Source organism: Salmo trutta, chromosome 32 (genome assembly GCF_901001165.1).
Source record: "Salmo trutta chromosome 32, fSalTru1.1, whole genome shotgun sequence".
Classification (NCBI taxonomy): Eukaryota; Metazoa; Chordata; class Actinopteri; order Salmoniformes; family Salmonidae; genus Salmo; species Salmo trutta.
This window is the reverse complement of record NC_042988.1, coordinates 32075795-32090886: the sequence shown is the minus strand read 5'-3', so window position 1 is coordinate 32090886 and position 15092 is coordinate 32075795. Positions and strand designations below refer to the sequence as shown.

Here is a 15092-nt window from a genome sequence, read left to right as displayed (position 1 = left end):
ACATACCACTAGATACCTGGTGTTGACAGGGATCGGCTCTGGACAAGTGTGGATGCGTGCCTAACGGGCATGTGCTTGTGAAGTACGCAGGCAGACACGGACATGGGAGAGGTGTCAGCCTGTCAGTAAAGCCCACGGCTGGGGAGACGTACAGAGGATGGACGAGGTGCTGAGAGAGGAAGAGAAGGAGATGGAGGAGAGGGATGACAGAGGGAATCTGTGCCAGGGGCAGAGAGATGAAAAGGGGAAGAAAGCCCCTAAAAAGGAGGGAGGGATGTAGGGAAAGAGAGAGGTGGGGACGGTGGTGGTGGGATGGGGGAGGGAGAAGAGAGCCAGGTGTTACTCTCACAGCCGTGGTCAGTTGCTGAGTTTCTTTTAAAGGGATCTCTCTCTTTCCCTCTCCTTCTCTCTAGCTAGGGGTGGAGGGAGGTTCCACTGGAGGTACTACTCTGTATCCCCTGTAGGAAATGTACTCTACAAATAGTTTGATTTGATTAGTGTTTTTGTAGTGAGGATGTCTCAATAAAAAGCAGTAAAATGTCAAGTTTCTTTCTCTCTCTCTCTCTCTCGCTCTCTCTCTCTCTGAGTTTCCCTGCCGGTCGTCCAGTGCCTTTAGAGAGCCTTATAAAGAGCTGCTAAATCAATAGCACACTGTGCTCTGAACTGAACACTCTCTCACACACCATATGCCCACATGACCTCCATGGCTGACACACACACAGCTCACAGCAGCTACAGAAAGAGAGAGAAAGAGAGAGAATAGTTGACCTGAAGAAGCAGTTGAAAAGTTGAAAAGGCAGAATTCCAAATGTAATGTTCCATTTCAATACCCACATTCAACATATAGAACTGTCAAAGAAAAATATATAATACAAAGTTTGGATATGATGTGTCCGCATGGCAGGACTGAAGATCTTCCCTAAAAGAGCAGTAAAGAAAAGACAGAAAGACAGAAAAAGAGGAGAAGAAGAGTCCAGAAGAGAAGACTAACCTTCAAAGTCTGATAGGATTCCTTCCAAGTGAGCATTAACAGTGGAATCAGACATTTTGTGGTTGAATCTGAGGGAGCAGGAATCCCTTATTCCCAAGCAAGGCAAAGTCTCCCAGACGATGTCTCCCGCTTTAAACTAATCCCAAATTAGGAGCCCATGCAAGGGGGGGGGGGGGGGGCAGACAGAGGTAGCAAGCAGTTCACTGATCCAAGATTCCCTCTTTTAAAGCACCAACTTTTTTTCTTCCCTCTCTTCTCGTCCTCTTCCTCCCTCTTCCACTTTCAGAGCTGCTGTTGTTGCTGCAGAGCTTGGAATGAGAGAGCGATGACAACCCCCCACGCCCTTTCTCTCACTCTCTCCAGTTCTCTCTCGCTCTCTCTTTCTTCCTCCCTCCTTCCTTCCTTCCCTCCCTACTCCTTCCCTTTCCCTCTCTCTTGCTTTTCTTCCAGTGGTCTCTGCCTGTATTTAGTCCTGTGTTATTCCTGCTAGTGAAGATGTATCACAACCACTCTTCATACAGACACACACTCACACACATTAGAAGACATGCACATTCACCAGTCACGTGTGCACACACCCATGAGCAAAGACGATCACTCACACGTGTGCACACACCCATGAGCAAAGACGATCACTCACACGTGTGCACACACCCATGAGCAAAGACGATCACTCACACGTGTGCACACACCCATGAGCAAAGACGATCACTCACACGTGTGCACACACCCATGAGCAAAGACGATCACTCACACGTGTGCACACACCCATGAGCAAAGACGATCACTCGCATGTGTGCACACACCCATGAGCAAAGACGATCACTCACACGTGTGCACACATCCACGAGCAAAGACGATCACTCACACGTGTGCACACACCCATGGGTAGACTCACCTGTTTTATCTTCCACAAGTATACACTAACTGTAAATATACACAACTTTGAAGCAAGGAACACAACTTTGAAGCAATACAGATTCTCTGTATGCAATGCTGTGAGGAAAATAAAAACAGTTGATGGAAATATACAGTGCCTTCAGAAAGTATTCACACCCCTCAAATTTTTCAAATTTTGTCATGTTACAAAGTAGGATTCAAATGGATGTAATTGTCATTTTTGTCAACAATCTAAACAAAATGCTCCGTAATGTCAAAGTGGAAGAAAATTCCAACATTTGTAAAAAAACGTATTAAAAATAAAACACTAATATATCTTGATTAAATACTGTAAGTATTCAACCCCCTGAGTCAATACATGTTGCAATCACATTTGGAAGCAATTACAGCTGTGAGTCTTTCTGGGTAAATCTACGGGTGGGTCTAATCCTGAATGCTGCTTGGTTAAAATGTGATTATTAACAGGTTAAAAGCGCATTCCAGCCGGTGTCTATTCCACAAGTACCACCGGCAAAATCTATGACATTAAAATGCCTATTTACTCTGTTCCATCTGACTGTGCAATCCACTGTCTCACCAGCCCAGCCAGGGAAGTTATGCATTTGATCTCCACTATAAAAAGCATCTAGTTTACTTTTCAACAGCGGAGATTTGTATAAACTTTACTGTCTGTTTCTCCGACATTTGCAACATTGTTTCAATATTCAAATTCGATCTCCAACTGTCCCATAGTAAAGAACGTGTAGGGGTCGGGAGTCGGATGAGAGAGAGAGACAGGCAGCGTCCTCAGCCAAACGAAATCATGAATCAGCTGGCATCATTTTTATGGATATATACAAAGAAATGTCAGTTGAAAAAAGGTAAAACGAAACTAAGTGCAGCTAGTTTGTAGTCTCTCCAGCTTCAGTTTGAAGTGATTGTGTTAGCTGTGTTGTTGGCTAGCTCCTCTAAACAACAGTGTCCTAATGAGAGAGCACATGTTCTATGCCAGGTGAAATCATGCCTCATTAGCTCATTGTTATGGATGTATACAAATACATGTCACTAGAAAACAGCTTCAACAAATGCAGCTACTGTTGTTATTATCTGCACTGTTTGACGAGACTGTAAGTTAGCCATAGTTCGGTAGCTAGCAAGCAAGGTAAAAGAATGTTGCAGCCAGAATGGCAATGGAACATTTAGAACGAACGACAGGGTCGTGTCCATAAATACAGAACAAAAAGATTGAATGACTGGGTCGCGTCCCTGGTAACCAAACCAATAGAACGAACGACCAGCCGGTTTGGGTAGCAACCCAAGATTTGTTTCGGGACTATATCCTGTGGAACGATGAAATAGTATGAATACATTAATCAACATAACAATTTTTATGAAAATATGTCAATCATTATTGTAATATGTTGCTAACCTGTTGTATAAAAGTGATAATGCCCTAGAAGCCGGAGTTTGGAGGAGATATTGGCACGGTTTGCAGACCCAATACATCCAACCAAACACCGGCTTCTCCGGCATTATCACTTATTCCACACCCGGATTGTGTAACATTTGCCCATTATTCTTTATAAAATTCTTCAAGCTCTGTCAAATGTGTTGTTGATCATTGCTAGACAACCGTTTTCAGGTCTTGCCATATATTTTCAAGCAGATTTAAGTCAAAGGTGCAACTCGGCCACTCCCTGTCTTGGTAAGCAACTCCAGTGTAGACACTGGGCCTTGTGTTTTATGTTTTAGGTTATTGTCCTGCTGAAAGGTAAATTAATCTCCCAGTGTCTGGTGCAAAGCAGACTGAACCAAGTTTTCCTCTAGGATTTTGCCTGTGCTTACATTTATTTTTTTATCCTGAAAAACTCCCCATAGCATACCCATAACATGATGCAGCAACCACTATGCATGCAATACGGAGAGTGGTACTCAGTAATGTGTTGTATTGGATTTGCACCAAACATAAAACATTTTTTGCAGTGTTACTTTTAGTGCCTTGTTGCAAACAGCATGTATATTTTGGAATATTTTTATTCTGTACAGGCTTCTTTCTTTTCACTCTTTCAATTAGGTTAGTATTGTGGAGTAACGGCAATGTTGTTGATCCATCCTCAGTTTTCTTTTATCACAGCCATTAAACTCTAAAACTATTTTAAAGTCACCATTTGCCTCATGATGAAATCCCTGAGCGGTTTCCTTCTTCTCCAGCAACTGAGGACGCCCATATCTTTGTAGTGACTGAGTGTATTGATACACCATTCAAAGTGTAATTAATAGCTTCCCCATGCTCAAAGGGATATTCAATGGCTGGTTTTTTTATTTTACCCATCTACCAATAGGTGCCCTTCTTTGCGATGCATTGGAAAACCTCCCTGGTCTTTGTGGTTTAATCTGTGTTTGAAATTCACTGCTCAACTGAGACACCTTACAGATAATTGTAATTGTATGTGTGGGGTACAGAGATGAGGTAGTCTTTCAAAAATCATGTTAAACACTATTATTGAACACAGAGTGAGTCCATGCAACTTATTATGTGACTTGTTAAGTACATTTGTAATCCTGAACATATTTAGGCTTACCATAACAAAGGGGTTGAATACTTATTGACTCAAGACATTTCAGCTTTCATTTTTTATTAATATTTATATATGTAACAACAAAATGTGTAAAAAGTCAAGGGTTGTGAATACTTTCTGATAGAGTGTAGGGGACAAACTGACCAGGACAAATATGGTCAAGCCTGTTCCAGCACCACTATGGTCGAGCCTGTTCCAGCACCACTATGGTCGAGCCTGTTCCAGCACCACTATGGTCGAGCCTGTTCCAGCACCACTATGGTCGAGCCTGTTCCAGCACCACTATGGTCGAGCCTGTTCAGCACCACTATGGTCGAGCCTGTTCAGCACCACTATGGTCGAGCCTGTTCCAGCACCACTATGGTCGAGCCTGTTCCAGCACCACTATGGTCGAGCCTGTTCAGCACCACTATGGTCGAGCCTGTTCCAGCACCACTATGGTCGAGCCTGTTCCAGCACCACTATGGTCGAGCCTGTTCAGCACCACTATGGTCGAGCCTGTTCAGCACCACTATGGTCGAGCCTGTTCCAGCACCACTATGGTCGAGCCTCTTCCAGCACCACTATGGTCGAGCCTGTTCCAGCACCACTATGGTCGAGCCTGTTCAGCACCACTATGGTCGAGCCTGTTCCAGCACCACTATGGTCGAGCCTGTTCAGCACCACTATGGTCGAGCCTGTTCCAGCACCACTATGGTCGAGCCTGTTCAGCACCACTATGGTCGAGCCTGTTCCAGCACCACTATGGTCGAGCCTCTTCCAGCACCACTATGGTCGAGCCTGTCCAGCACCACTATGGTCGAGCCTGTTCCAGCACCACTATGGTCGAGCCTGTCCAGCACCACTATGGCCGAGCCTGTTCCAGCACCACTTTGGTCAGTGGAAGAGATCTTCAGATATGTCTGGGGACAGACATCAATAAATAACTTGGGTAATGATTTAAGGACCATGTGAACTTCCTCTCTCTCTGTGTGTGTGTGTGTGTGTGTGTATGTGTGTGTGTGTGTGTGTGTGTGTGTGTGTATGTGTGTGTGAGGGTACATCCTCTCTGTCAGAGCGGGAGTGTGTGTGTGTTGCTTGTGGCAAAGAGTCAAAGAAAGAATGATCAATTACTATAGATGTTAGAAGATAGGAAGATAGAAGGTACCGCTAAAACTTTACAGTCAGGCTATTTTTTATTTTTTTTCCATTTCAATAAACCTAATTATAATATAACACATAATACATACTGCAAAAATGTACCTTAGTACGCTAATGACAGAATGTGCAATATGCATTATGTATGTGGCTATATGAGAAGTGTACAATGTTTATGACAGGGGTGCAATGTACGTATTATGTTGGGTAAGTCATGACCAGTGTCTATTTTCTATACAGCAGTACCGTGAGACAATTCCCCCCATTAAAGTTCATCCTATCCTAATGAATATGTCAGTTACTTCCTGTTGCATGCATTGTTCTGGATTAGTAACATCCTAAGTGAGTACGACCTCAGTATTCAAAAACCTCTTCTTTCTATATTGACAACCTGTTTCCAGTGAAAAGAGATGAAGTTGAATTTAACAAGGACAATCTTGTCCAGCAGTGAGACTAAGCTGAATTTCAGAACATGAGTATAGCTGATCATCTCTGAGTGTGTTGTGTTCTCAGTGGAAACCTGTCAACACCAATAAACACTGTAGTTAATGGCTCAAACTGGCTCAAAGTTACAACAGCAGCATTCCTCCTGCAGAGATACACACACACACACACACACACACACACACACACACACACACACACACACACACACACACAGAGTTCTATCGGTAATGAGACACTTCATCCACCAGATGTCAGTGTTGTATCTATAAAACAAGGGCTGTTGCACCAACAGTGACAGAAGTTGTGGCCCAATAGTGAGATGTGTAACTAGATAGCCATGGAGACATGTGGAGAATCCCTCTGCAGACCTTCTGGCTGTGACACACCCTCCTCCACACCTACTCTTCTGCCACATGTCTCACATTCCCTGGCACACACACACATACATACATACATACACACACCACAACTCCTAACACATGCTCCAAGCCCACCATGGGGCTGGATCATACCCACTGTCCCCATCCCCTGCAGGCAGCAGCTGACAGAGAGGGCTGTCTTTACTAACAGGATGATATGGATCACATATCTATCATGGTTGTTGTGCTGCCAAACATAACCACACATATACAATCCCATATGGGATTTAAAGGAGAAATCATTTGGTGTGGTTATGTGTCCTGTGCAGGTCATGACAGTACCATACACATTTTGCAGACACTTTTATCCTCTTACAGTCATGCATATATTTTTCATATGGGTGGCCCCCCACGGGAATCAAACCCACAACCCTTGACCTTGCAAGCACCATACACTACCAACGATGTCACACAGGAGTGCGACAGAAAACACTGTAAAGTCTGGCGCTGGTCCCTCAAGTCATTACTTGCAGACTTGTTTACGCTGTTGTGCGTTTTTGTTGCCGTTTTTACTTTGCTACCTGACGGTTTTTACTTTTTCATTACCGTATATTTTTACTTTTTCCCTCACTCAACTTTTTTCTCATTCAACTTTCCTGGACAAGGTTCGTCAGGACTTCAAACAGCCGAAGCTAAGTAACATTAACATGATGCCTTCTAATTGCAGTCGTTGTACTCATAATATACAGGAGAACGATCGCCTTACGGCAAGGATAGCTGTGCTGCAAGCCCAGCTACAGACGCAATCGTTAGGCAAGGGTCATTTCAGTGTAGGAAAGGATGAAACAGCGTCTGTGCCACCAGCAAGTACAGATAGTAACGTTAGTATAAACCCCCTCGCACGGTCCCCGCAGCCGGACATCTTTCTCATGGCTTCTGGAGGGAAACGCTGTAGGAATGCTCAACCGGTGTCGCTTATTCAGCCGACAGAAACTTTCAACCGGTTCTCCCCGTTAAGCGAGTCGGAGTCGGAGGCCGAGACTAATCTGGTCTCTACTCCTCCCGCTGTGGGGTCTGAGACGCCGACGGCTCCCACCATTAGCTCTGACAAATTGAAAACCCTAGTCATTGGCGACTCCATTACCCGCAGTATTAGACTTAAAACTAATCATCCAGCGATCATACACTGTTTACCAGGGGGCAGGGCTACCGACGTTAAGGCTAATCTAAAGACGGTGCTGGCTAAAGCTAAAACTGGCGAGTGTAGAGAGTATAGAGATATTGTTATCCACGTCGGCACCAACGATGTTAGGATGAAACAGTCAGAGGTCACCAAGCGCAATATAGCTTCAGCGTGTAAATCAGCTAGAAAGATGTGTCGGCATCGAGTAATTGTCTCTGGCCCCCTCCCAGTTAGGGGGAGTGATGAGCTCTACAGCAGAGTCTCACAACTCAATCGCTGGATGAAAACTGTTTTCTGCCCCTCCCAAAAGATAGAATTTGTAGATAACTGGCCCTCTTTCTGGGATTCACCCACAAACAGGACCAAGCCTGGCCTGCTGAGGAGTGACGGACTCCATCCTAGCTGGAGGGGTGCTCTCATCTTATCTACGAACATAGACAGGGCTCTAACTCCTCTAGCTCCACAATGAAATAGGGTGCAGGCCAGGCAACAGGCTGTTAGCCAGCCTGCCAGCTTAGTGGAGTCTGCCACTAGCACAGTTAGCGTAGTCAGCTCAGCTTTCCCCATTGAGACCGTGTCTGTGCCTCGATCTTGGTTTGGCAAAATTAAAAATGGCGGTGTTCGCTTCAGTAATCTTACTAGTATAAAGACCTCCTCCATTCCTGCCATTATTGAAAGAGATTGTGATACTTCACATCTCAAAATTGGGTTACTTAATGTTAGATCCCTCACTTCCAAGGCAGTTATAGTCAATGAACTAATCACTGATCATAATCTTGATGTGATTGGCCTGACTGAAACATGGCTTAAGCCTGATGAATTTACTGTGTTAAATGAGGCCTCACCCCCTGGTTACACTAGTGACCAAACCCCCCGTGCATCCGGCAAAGGCGGAGGTGTTGCTAACATTTACGATAGCAAATTTCAATTTACAAAAAAAAAAACAATGACGTTTTCGTCTTTTGAGCTTCTAGTCATGAAATCTATGCAGCCTACTCAATCACTTTTTATAGCTACTGTTTACAGGCCTCCTGGGCCATATGCAGTGTTCCTTACTGAGTTCCCTGAATTCCTATCGGATCTTGTAGTCATAGCAGATAATATTCTAATTTTTGGTGACTTTAACATTCACATGGAAAAGTCCACAGACCCACTCCAAAAGGCTTTCGGAGCCATCATCGACTCAGTGGGTTTTGTCCAACATGTCTCTGGACCTACTCACTGCCACAGTCATACTCTGGACCTAGTTTTGTCCCATGGAATAAATGTTGTGGATCTTAATGTTTTTCCTCATAATCCTGGATTATCGGACCACCATTTTATTGCGTTTACAATTGCAACAAATAATCTGCTCAGACCCCAACCAAGGAAGATTAAAAGTCGTGCTATAAATTCTCAGACAACCCAAAGATTCCTTGATGCCCTTCCAGACTCCCTCTGCCTACCCAAGGACGTCAGAGGACAAGAATCAGTTAACCACCTAACCGAGGAACTCAATTCAACCTTGCGCAATACCCTAGATGCAGTTGCACCCCTAAAAATTAAAAACATCTGTCATAAGAAACTAGCTCCCTGGTATACAGAAAATACACGAGCTCTGAAGCAAGCTTCCAGAAAATTGGAACGGAAATGGCGCCACACTAAACTGGAAGTCTTCCGACTAGCTTGGAAAGACAGTACCGTGCAGTATCGAAGAGCCCTCACTGCTGCACGATCATCCTATTTTTCCAACTTAATTGAGGAAAATAAGAACAATCCGAAATTTCTTTTTGACACTGTCGCAAAGCTAACTAAAAAGCAGCATTCGCAAATGGAGGATGGCTTTCACTTCAGCAGTAATAAATTTATGAACTTTTTTGAGGAAAAGATCATGATCATTAGAAAGCAAATTACGGACTCATCTTTAAATCTGGGTATTCCTCCAGGGCTTCATTGTCCAGAGTCTGCACAACTCTGCCAGGACCCTGGCTCAAGGGAGATACTAAAGTGTTTTAGTACTATATCTCTTGACACAATGATGAAAATAATCATGGCCTCCAAACCCTCAAGCTGCATACTGGACCCTATTCCAACTAAACTACTGAAAGAGCTGCTTCCTGTGCTTGGCCCTCCTATGTTGAACATAATAAACGGCTCTCTATCCACCGGATGTGTACCAAGCTCACTAAAAATGGCAGTAATAAAGCCTCTCTTGAAAAAGCCGAATCTTGACCCAGAAATTATAAAAAACTATCGGCCTATATCGAATCTTCCATTCCTCTCAAAAATTTTAGAAAAAGTTGTTGCGCAGCAACTCACTGCCTTCCTGAAGACAAACAATGTATACGAAACGCTTCAGTCTGGTTTTAGACCCCATCATAGCACTGAGACTGCACTTGTGAAGGTGGTAAATGACCTTTTAATGACGTCAGACCGAGGCTCTGCATCTGTCCTCGTGCTCCTAGATCTTAGTGCCGCTTTTGATACCATCGATCACCACATTCTTTTGGAGAGATTGGAAACCCAAATTGGTCTACATGGACAAGTTCTGGCCTGGTTTAGATCTTATCTGTCGGAAAGATATCAGTTTGTCTCTGTGAATGGTTCGTCCTCTGACAAATCAATTGTAAATTTCGGTGTTCCTCAAGGTTCCGTTCTAGGACCACTATTGTTTTCACTATATATTTTACCTCTTGGGGATGTCATTCGAAAACATAATGTTAAATTTCACTGCTATGCGGACGACACACAGCTGTACATTTCAATGAAACATGGTGAAGCCCCAAAATTGCCCTCGCTAGAAGCCTGTGTTTCAGACATAAGGAAGTGGATGGCTGCAAATTTTCTACTTTTAAACTCGGACAAAACAGAGATGCTTGTCCTAGGTCCCAAGAAACAAAGAGATCTTCTGTTGAATCTGACAATTAATCTGGATGGTTGTACAGTCGTCTCAAATAAAACTGTGAAGGACCTCGGCGTTACTCTGGACCCTGATCTCTCTTTTGAAGAACATATCAAGACTGCTTCAAGGACAGCTTTTTTCCATCTACGTAACATTGCAAAAATCAGAAACTTTCTGTCCAAAAATGACGCAGAAAAATTAATCCATGCTTTTGTTACTTCTAGGCTCGACTACTGCAATGCTCTACTTTCCGGCTACCCGGATAAAGCACTAAACAAACTTCAGTTAGTGCTAAATACGGCTGCTAGAATCCTGACTAGAACCAAAAAATTTGATCATATTACTCCAGTGCTAGCTTCCCTACACTGGCTTCCTGTTAAGGCAAGGGCTGATTTCAAGGTTTTACTGCTAACCTACAAAGCATTACATGGGCTTGCTCCTACCTATCTTTCCGATTTGGTCCTGCCGTACATACCTACACGTACGCTACGGTCACAAGACGCAGGCCTCCTAATTGTCCCTAGAATTTCTAAGCAAACGGCTGGAGGTAGGGCTTTCTCCTATAGAGCTCCATTTTTATGGAATGGTCTGCCTACCCATGTGAGAGACGCAGACTCAGTCTCAACCTTTAAGTCTTTACTGAAGACTTATCTCTTCAGTAGGTCCTATGATTAAGTATAGTCTGGCCCAGGAGTGTGAAGGTGAACGGAAAGGCTGGAGCAACGAACCGCCCTTGCTGTCTCTGCCTTGTCGGTTCCCCTCTTCCCACTGGGATTCTCTGCCTCTAACCCTTTTACAGGGGCTGAGTCACTGACTTACTGGTGTTCTTCCATGCCGTCCATGGGAGGGGTGCGTCACTTGAGTAGGTTGAGCCACTGACGTGGTCTTCCTGTCTGGGTTGGCGCCCCCCCCTTGGGTTGTGCCGTGGCAGACATCTTTGTGGGCTATACTCGGCCTTGTCTTCGGATGGTAAGTTGGTGGTTGTAGATATCCCTCTAGTGGTGTGGGGGCTGTGCTTTGGCAAAGTGGGTGGGGTTATATCCTGCCTGTTTGGCCCTGTCCGGGGGTATCATCGGATGGGGCCACAGTGTCTTCTGATCCCTCCTGTCTCAGCCTCCAGTATTTATGCTGCAGTAGTTTATGTGTCGGGGGGCTAGGGTCAGTCTGTTACATCTGGAGTATTCTCTTGTCTTATCCAGTGTCCTGTGTGAATGTAAATATGCTCTCTCTAATTCTCTCTTTCTTTCTTTCTTTCTCTCGGAGGACCTGAGCCCTAGGACTACCTGGCATGATGACTCCTTGCTGTCCCCAGTCCACCTGGCCATGCTGCTGCTCCAGTTTCAACTGTTCTGCCTGCGGCTACGGAACCCTGACCTGTTCACCGGACGTGCTTGTTGCACCCTCGACAATTACTATGATTATTATTATTTGACCATGCTGGTCATTTACGAACATTTTAACATCTTGACCATGTTCTGTTATAATATCCACCCGGCACAGCCAGAAGAGGACTGGCCACCCCTCATAGCCTGGTTCCTCTCTAGGTTTCTTCCTAGGTTTTTGGCCTTTCTCAGGAGTTTTTCCTAGGGAGTTTTTCCCAGCCACCGTGCTTCTTTCACATGCATTGCTTGCTGTTTGGGGTTTTAGGCTGGGTTTCTGTACAGCACTTTGAGATTTCAGCTGATGTACGAAGGGCTATATAAATAAATTTGATTTGATTTGATTTGATTAAGGGCCAGCACACACAGCTGAGGTCTATTAAGCTCTCTGTACCAGTGGGTACTGACCATGACCTGACCATCCCAACCCTCCCTCTAACCCACTGACCATGACCTGACCATCCCAACCCTCCCTCTAACCCACTGACCTGACCATCCCACCCCAACCCTCCCTCTAACCCACTGACCTGACCTGACCATCCCAACCCTCCCTCTAACCCTCTGACCTGACCATCCCACCCCAACCCTCCCTCTAACCCACTGACCTGACCATCCCAACCCTCCCTCTAACCCTCTGACCTGACCATCCCACCCCAACCCTCCCTGTAACCGACTGACCTGACCATCCCAACCCTCCCTCTAACCCACTGACCTGACCATCCCACCCCAACCCTCCCTCTAACCCACTGACCTGACCATCCCAATCCTCCCTCTAACCCTCTGACCTGACCATCCCACCCCAACCCTCCCTGTAACCGACTGACCTGACCATCCCAACCCTCCCTCTAACCCACTGACCTGACCATCCCAACCCTCCCTCTAACCCACTGACCTGACCACCCCAACCCTCCCTCTAACCCACTGACCTGACCATCCCAACCCTCCCTCTAACCCACTGACCTGACCACCGCAACCCTCCCTCTAACCCACTGACCTGACCATCCCACCCCAACCCTCCCTCTAACCCACTGACCTGACCATCCCACCCCAACCCTCCCTCTAACCCACTGACCTAACCATCCCAACCGTCCCTCTAACCCACTGACCTGACCACCCCAATCCTCCCTCTAACCCACTGACCTGACCATCCCAACCCTCCCTCTAACCCACTGACCTGACCATCCCAACCGTCCCTCTAACCCACTGACCTGACCACCGCAACCCTCCCTCTAACCCACTGACCTGACCATCCCCACCCCAACCCTCCCTCTAACCCACTGACCTGACCATCCCACCCCAATCCTCCCTCTAACCCACTGACCTGACCACCCCAACCCTCCCTCTAACCCTCTGACCTGACCACCCCAACCCTCCCTCTAACCCACTGACCTGACCATCCCACCCCAACCCTCCCTCTAACCCACTGACCTGACCATCCCACCCCAACCCTCCCTCTAACCCTCTGACCACCCCAACCCTCCCTCTAACCCACTGACCTGACCACCCCTCCCTCTAACCCACTGACCTGACCACCCCAACCCTCCCTCTAACCCACTGATCTGACCACCCCAACCCTCCCTCTAACCCACTGACCTGACCATCCCAACCCTCCCTCTAACCCTCTGACCTGACCACCCCAACCCTCCCTCTAACCCACTGACCTGACCATCCCACCCCTCCCTCTAACCCACTGATCTGACCACCCCAACCCTCCCTCTAACCTACTGACCTGACCATCCCAACCCTCCCTCTAACCCACTGACCTGACCATCCCACCCCAACCCTCCCTCTAACCCACTGACCTGACCATCCCACCCCAACCCTCCCTCTAACCCACTGACCTGACCATCCCACCCCAACCCTCCCTCTAACCCACTGACCTAACCATCCCAACCGTCCCTCTAACCCACTGACCTGACCACCACAACCCTCCCTCTAACCCACTGACCTGACCATCCCACCCCAACCCTCCCTCTAACCCACTGACCATCCCACCCCAACCCTCCCTCTAACCCACTGACCTGACCATCCCACCCCAACCCTCCCTCTAACCCACTGACCTAACCATCCCAACCGTCCCTCTAACCCACTGACCTGACCATCCCACCCCAACCCTCCCTCTAACCCACTGACCTGACCATCCCACCCCAACCCTCCCTCTAACCCACTGACCTGACCATCCCACCCCAACCCTCCCTCTAACCCACTGACCTAACCATCCCAACCGTCCCTCTAACCCACTGACCTGACCATCCCAACCGTCCCTCTAACCCACTGACCTGACCATCCCACCCCAATCCTCCCTCTAACCCACTGACCTGACCATCCCAACCCTCCCTCTAACCCACTGACCTGACCATCCCAACCCTCCCTCTAACCCTCTGATCTGACCACCGCAACCCTCCCTCTAACCCACTGACCTGACCATCCCAACCCTCCCTCTAACCCACTGACCTGACCATCCCAACCCTCCCTCTAACCCACTGACCTGACCACCCCAACCCTCCCTCTAACCCTCTGATCTGACAATCCCACCCCAACCCTCCCTCTAACCCACTGACCTGACCATCCCACCCCAACCCTCCCTCTAACCCACTGACCTGACCATCCCAACCCTCCCTCTAACCCACTGACCTGACCATCCCAACCCTCCCTCTAACCCACTGACCTGACCACCGCAACCCTCCCTCTAACCCACTGACCTGACCATCCCACCCCAACCCTCCCTCTAACCCACTGACCTGACCATCCCAACCCTCCCTCTAACCCACTGACCTGACCATCCCAACCCTCCCTCTAATCCACTGACCTGACCACCGCAACCCTCCCTCTAACCCACTGACCTGACCATCCCACCCCAACCCTCCCTCTAACCCACTGACCTGACCATCCCACCCCAACCCTCCCTCTAACCCACTGATCTGACCACCCCAACCCTCCCTCTAACCCACTGACCTGACCATCCCAACCCTCCCTCTAACCCACTGACCTGACCATCCCACCCCAACACTCCCTCTAACCCACTGACCTGACCATCCCACCCCAACCCTCCCTCTAACCCACTGACCTGACCATCCCAACCCTCCCTCTAACCCTCTGACCTGACCATCCCAACCCTCCCTCTAACCCACTGACCTGATCTGACCACCCCAACCCTCCCTCTAACCCACTGACCTGATCTGACCACCCCAATCCTCCCTCTAACCCTCTGACCATCCCACCCCAACCCTCCCTCTAACCCACTGACCTGACCATCC

The 15092-nt window shown here is 47.4% G+C and overlaps 1 protein-coding gene across 3 annotated transcripts in view; it reads right to left on the bottom strand.

Moving 5' to 3' along the window:
* LOC115171725 (septin-9-like) overlaps positions 1-15092 on the bottom strand; it is a 136501-nt gene that overhangs the window by 85200 nt on the left and 36209 nt on the right. Inside the window, exon 1 of one of the 3 annotated variants that reach the window (XM_029728797.1) lies at positions 992-1141. The exons of the other annotated variants lie outside the window; for them this stretch is intronic. Within the exon in view, the coding sequence (XP_029584657.1) occupies positions 992-1046 (55 nt within the window). The 5' untranslated portion in view covers positions 1047-1141. Of the gene's footprint in view, positions 1-991; positions 1142-15092 lie in introns of those variants that run through there. 3 annotated transcript variants of the gene reach the window in all.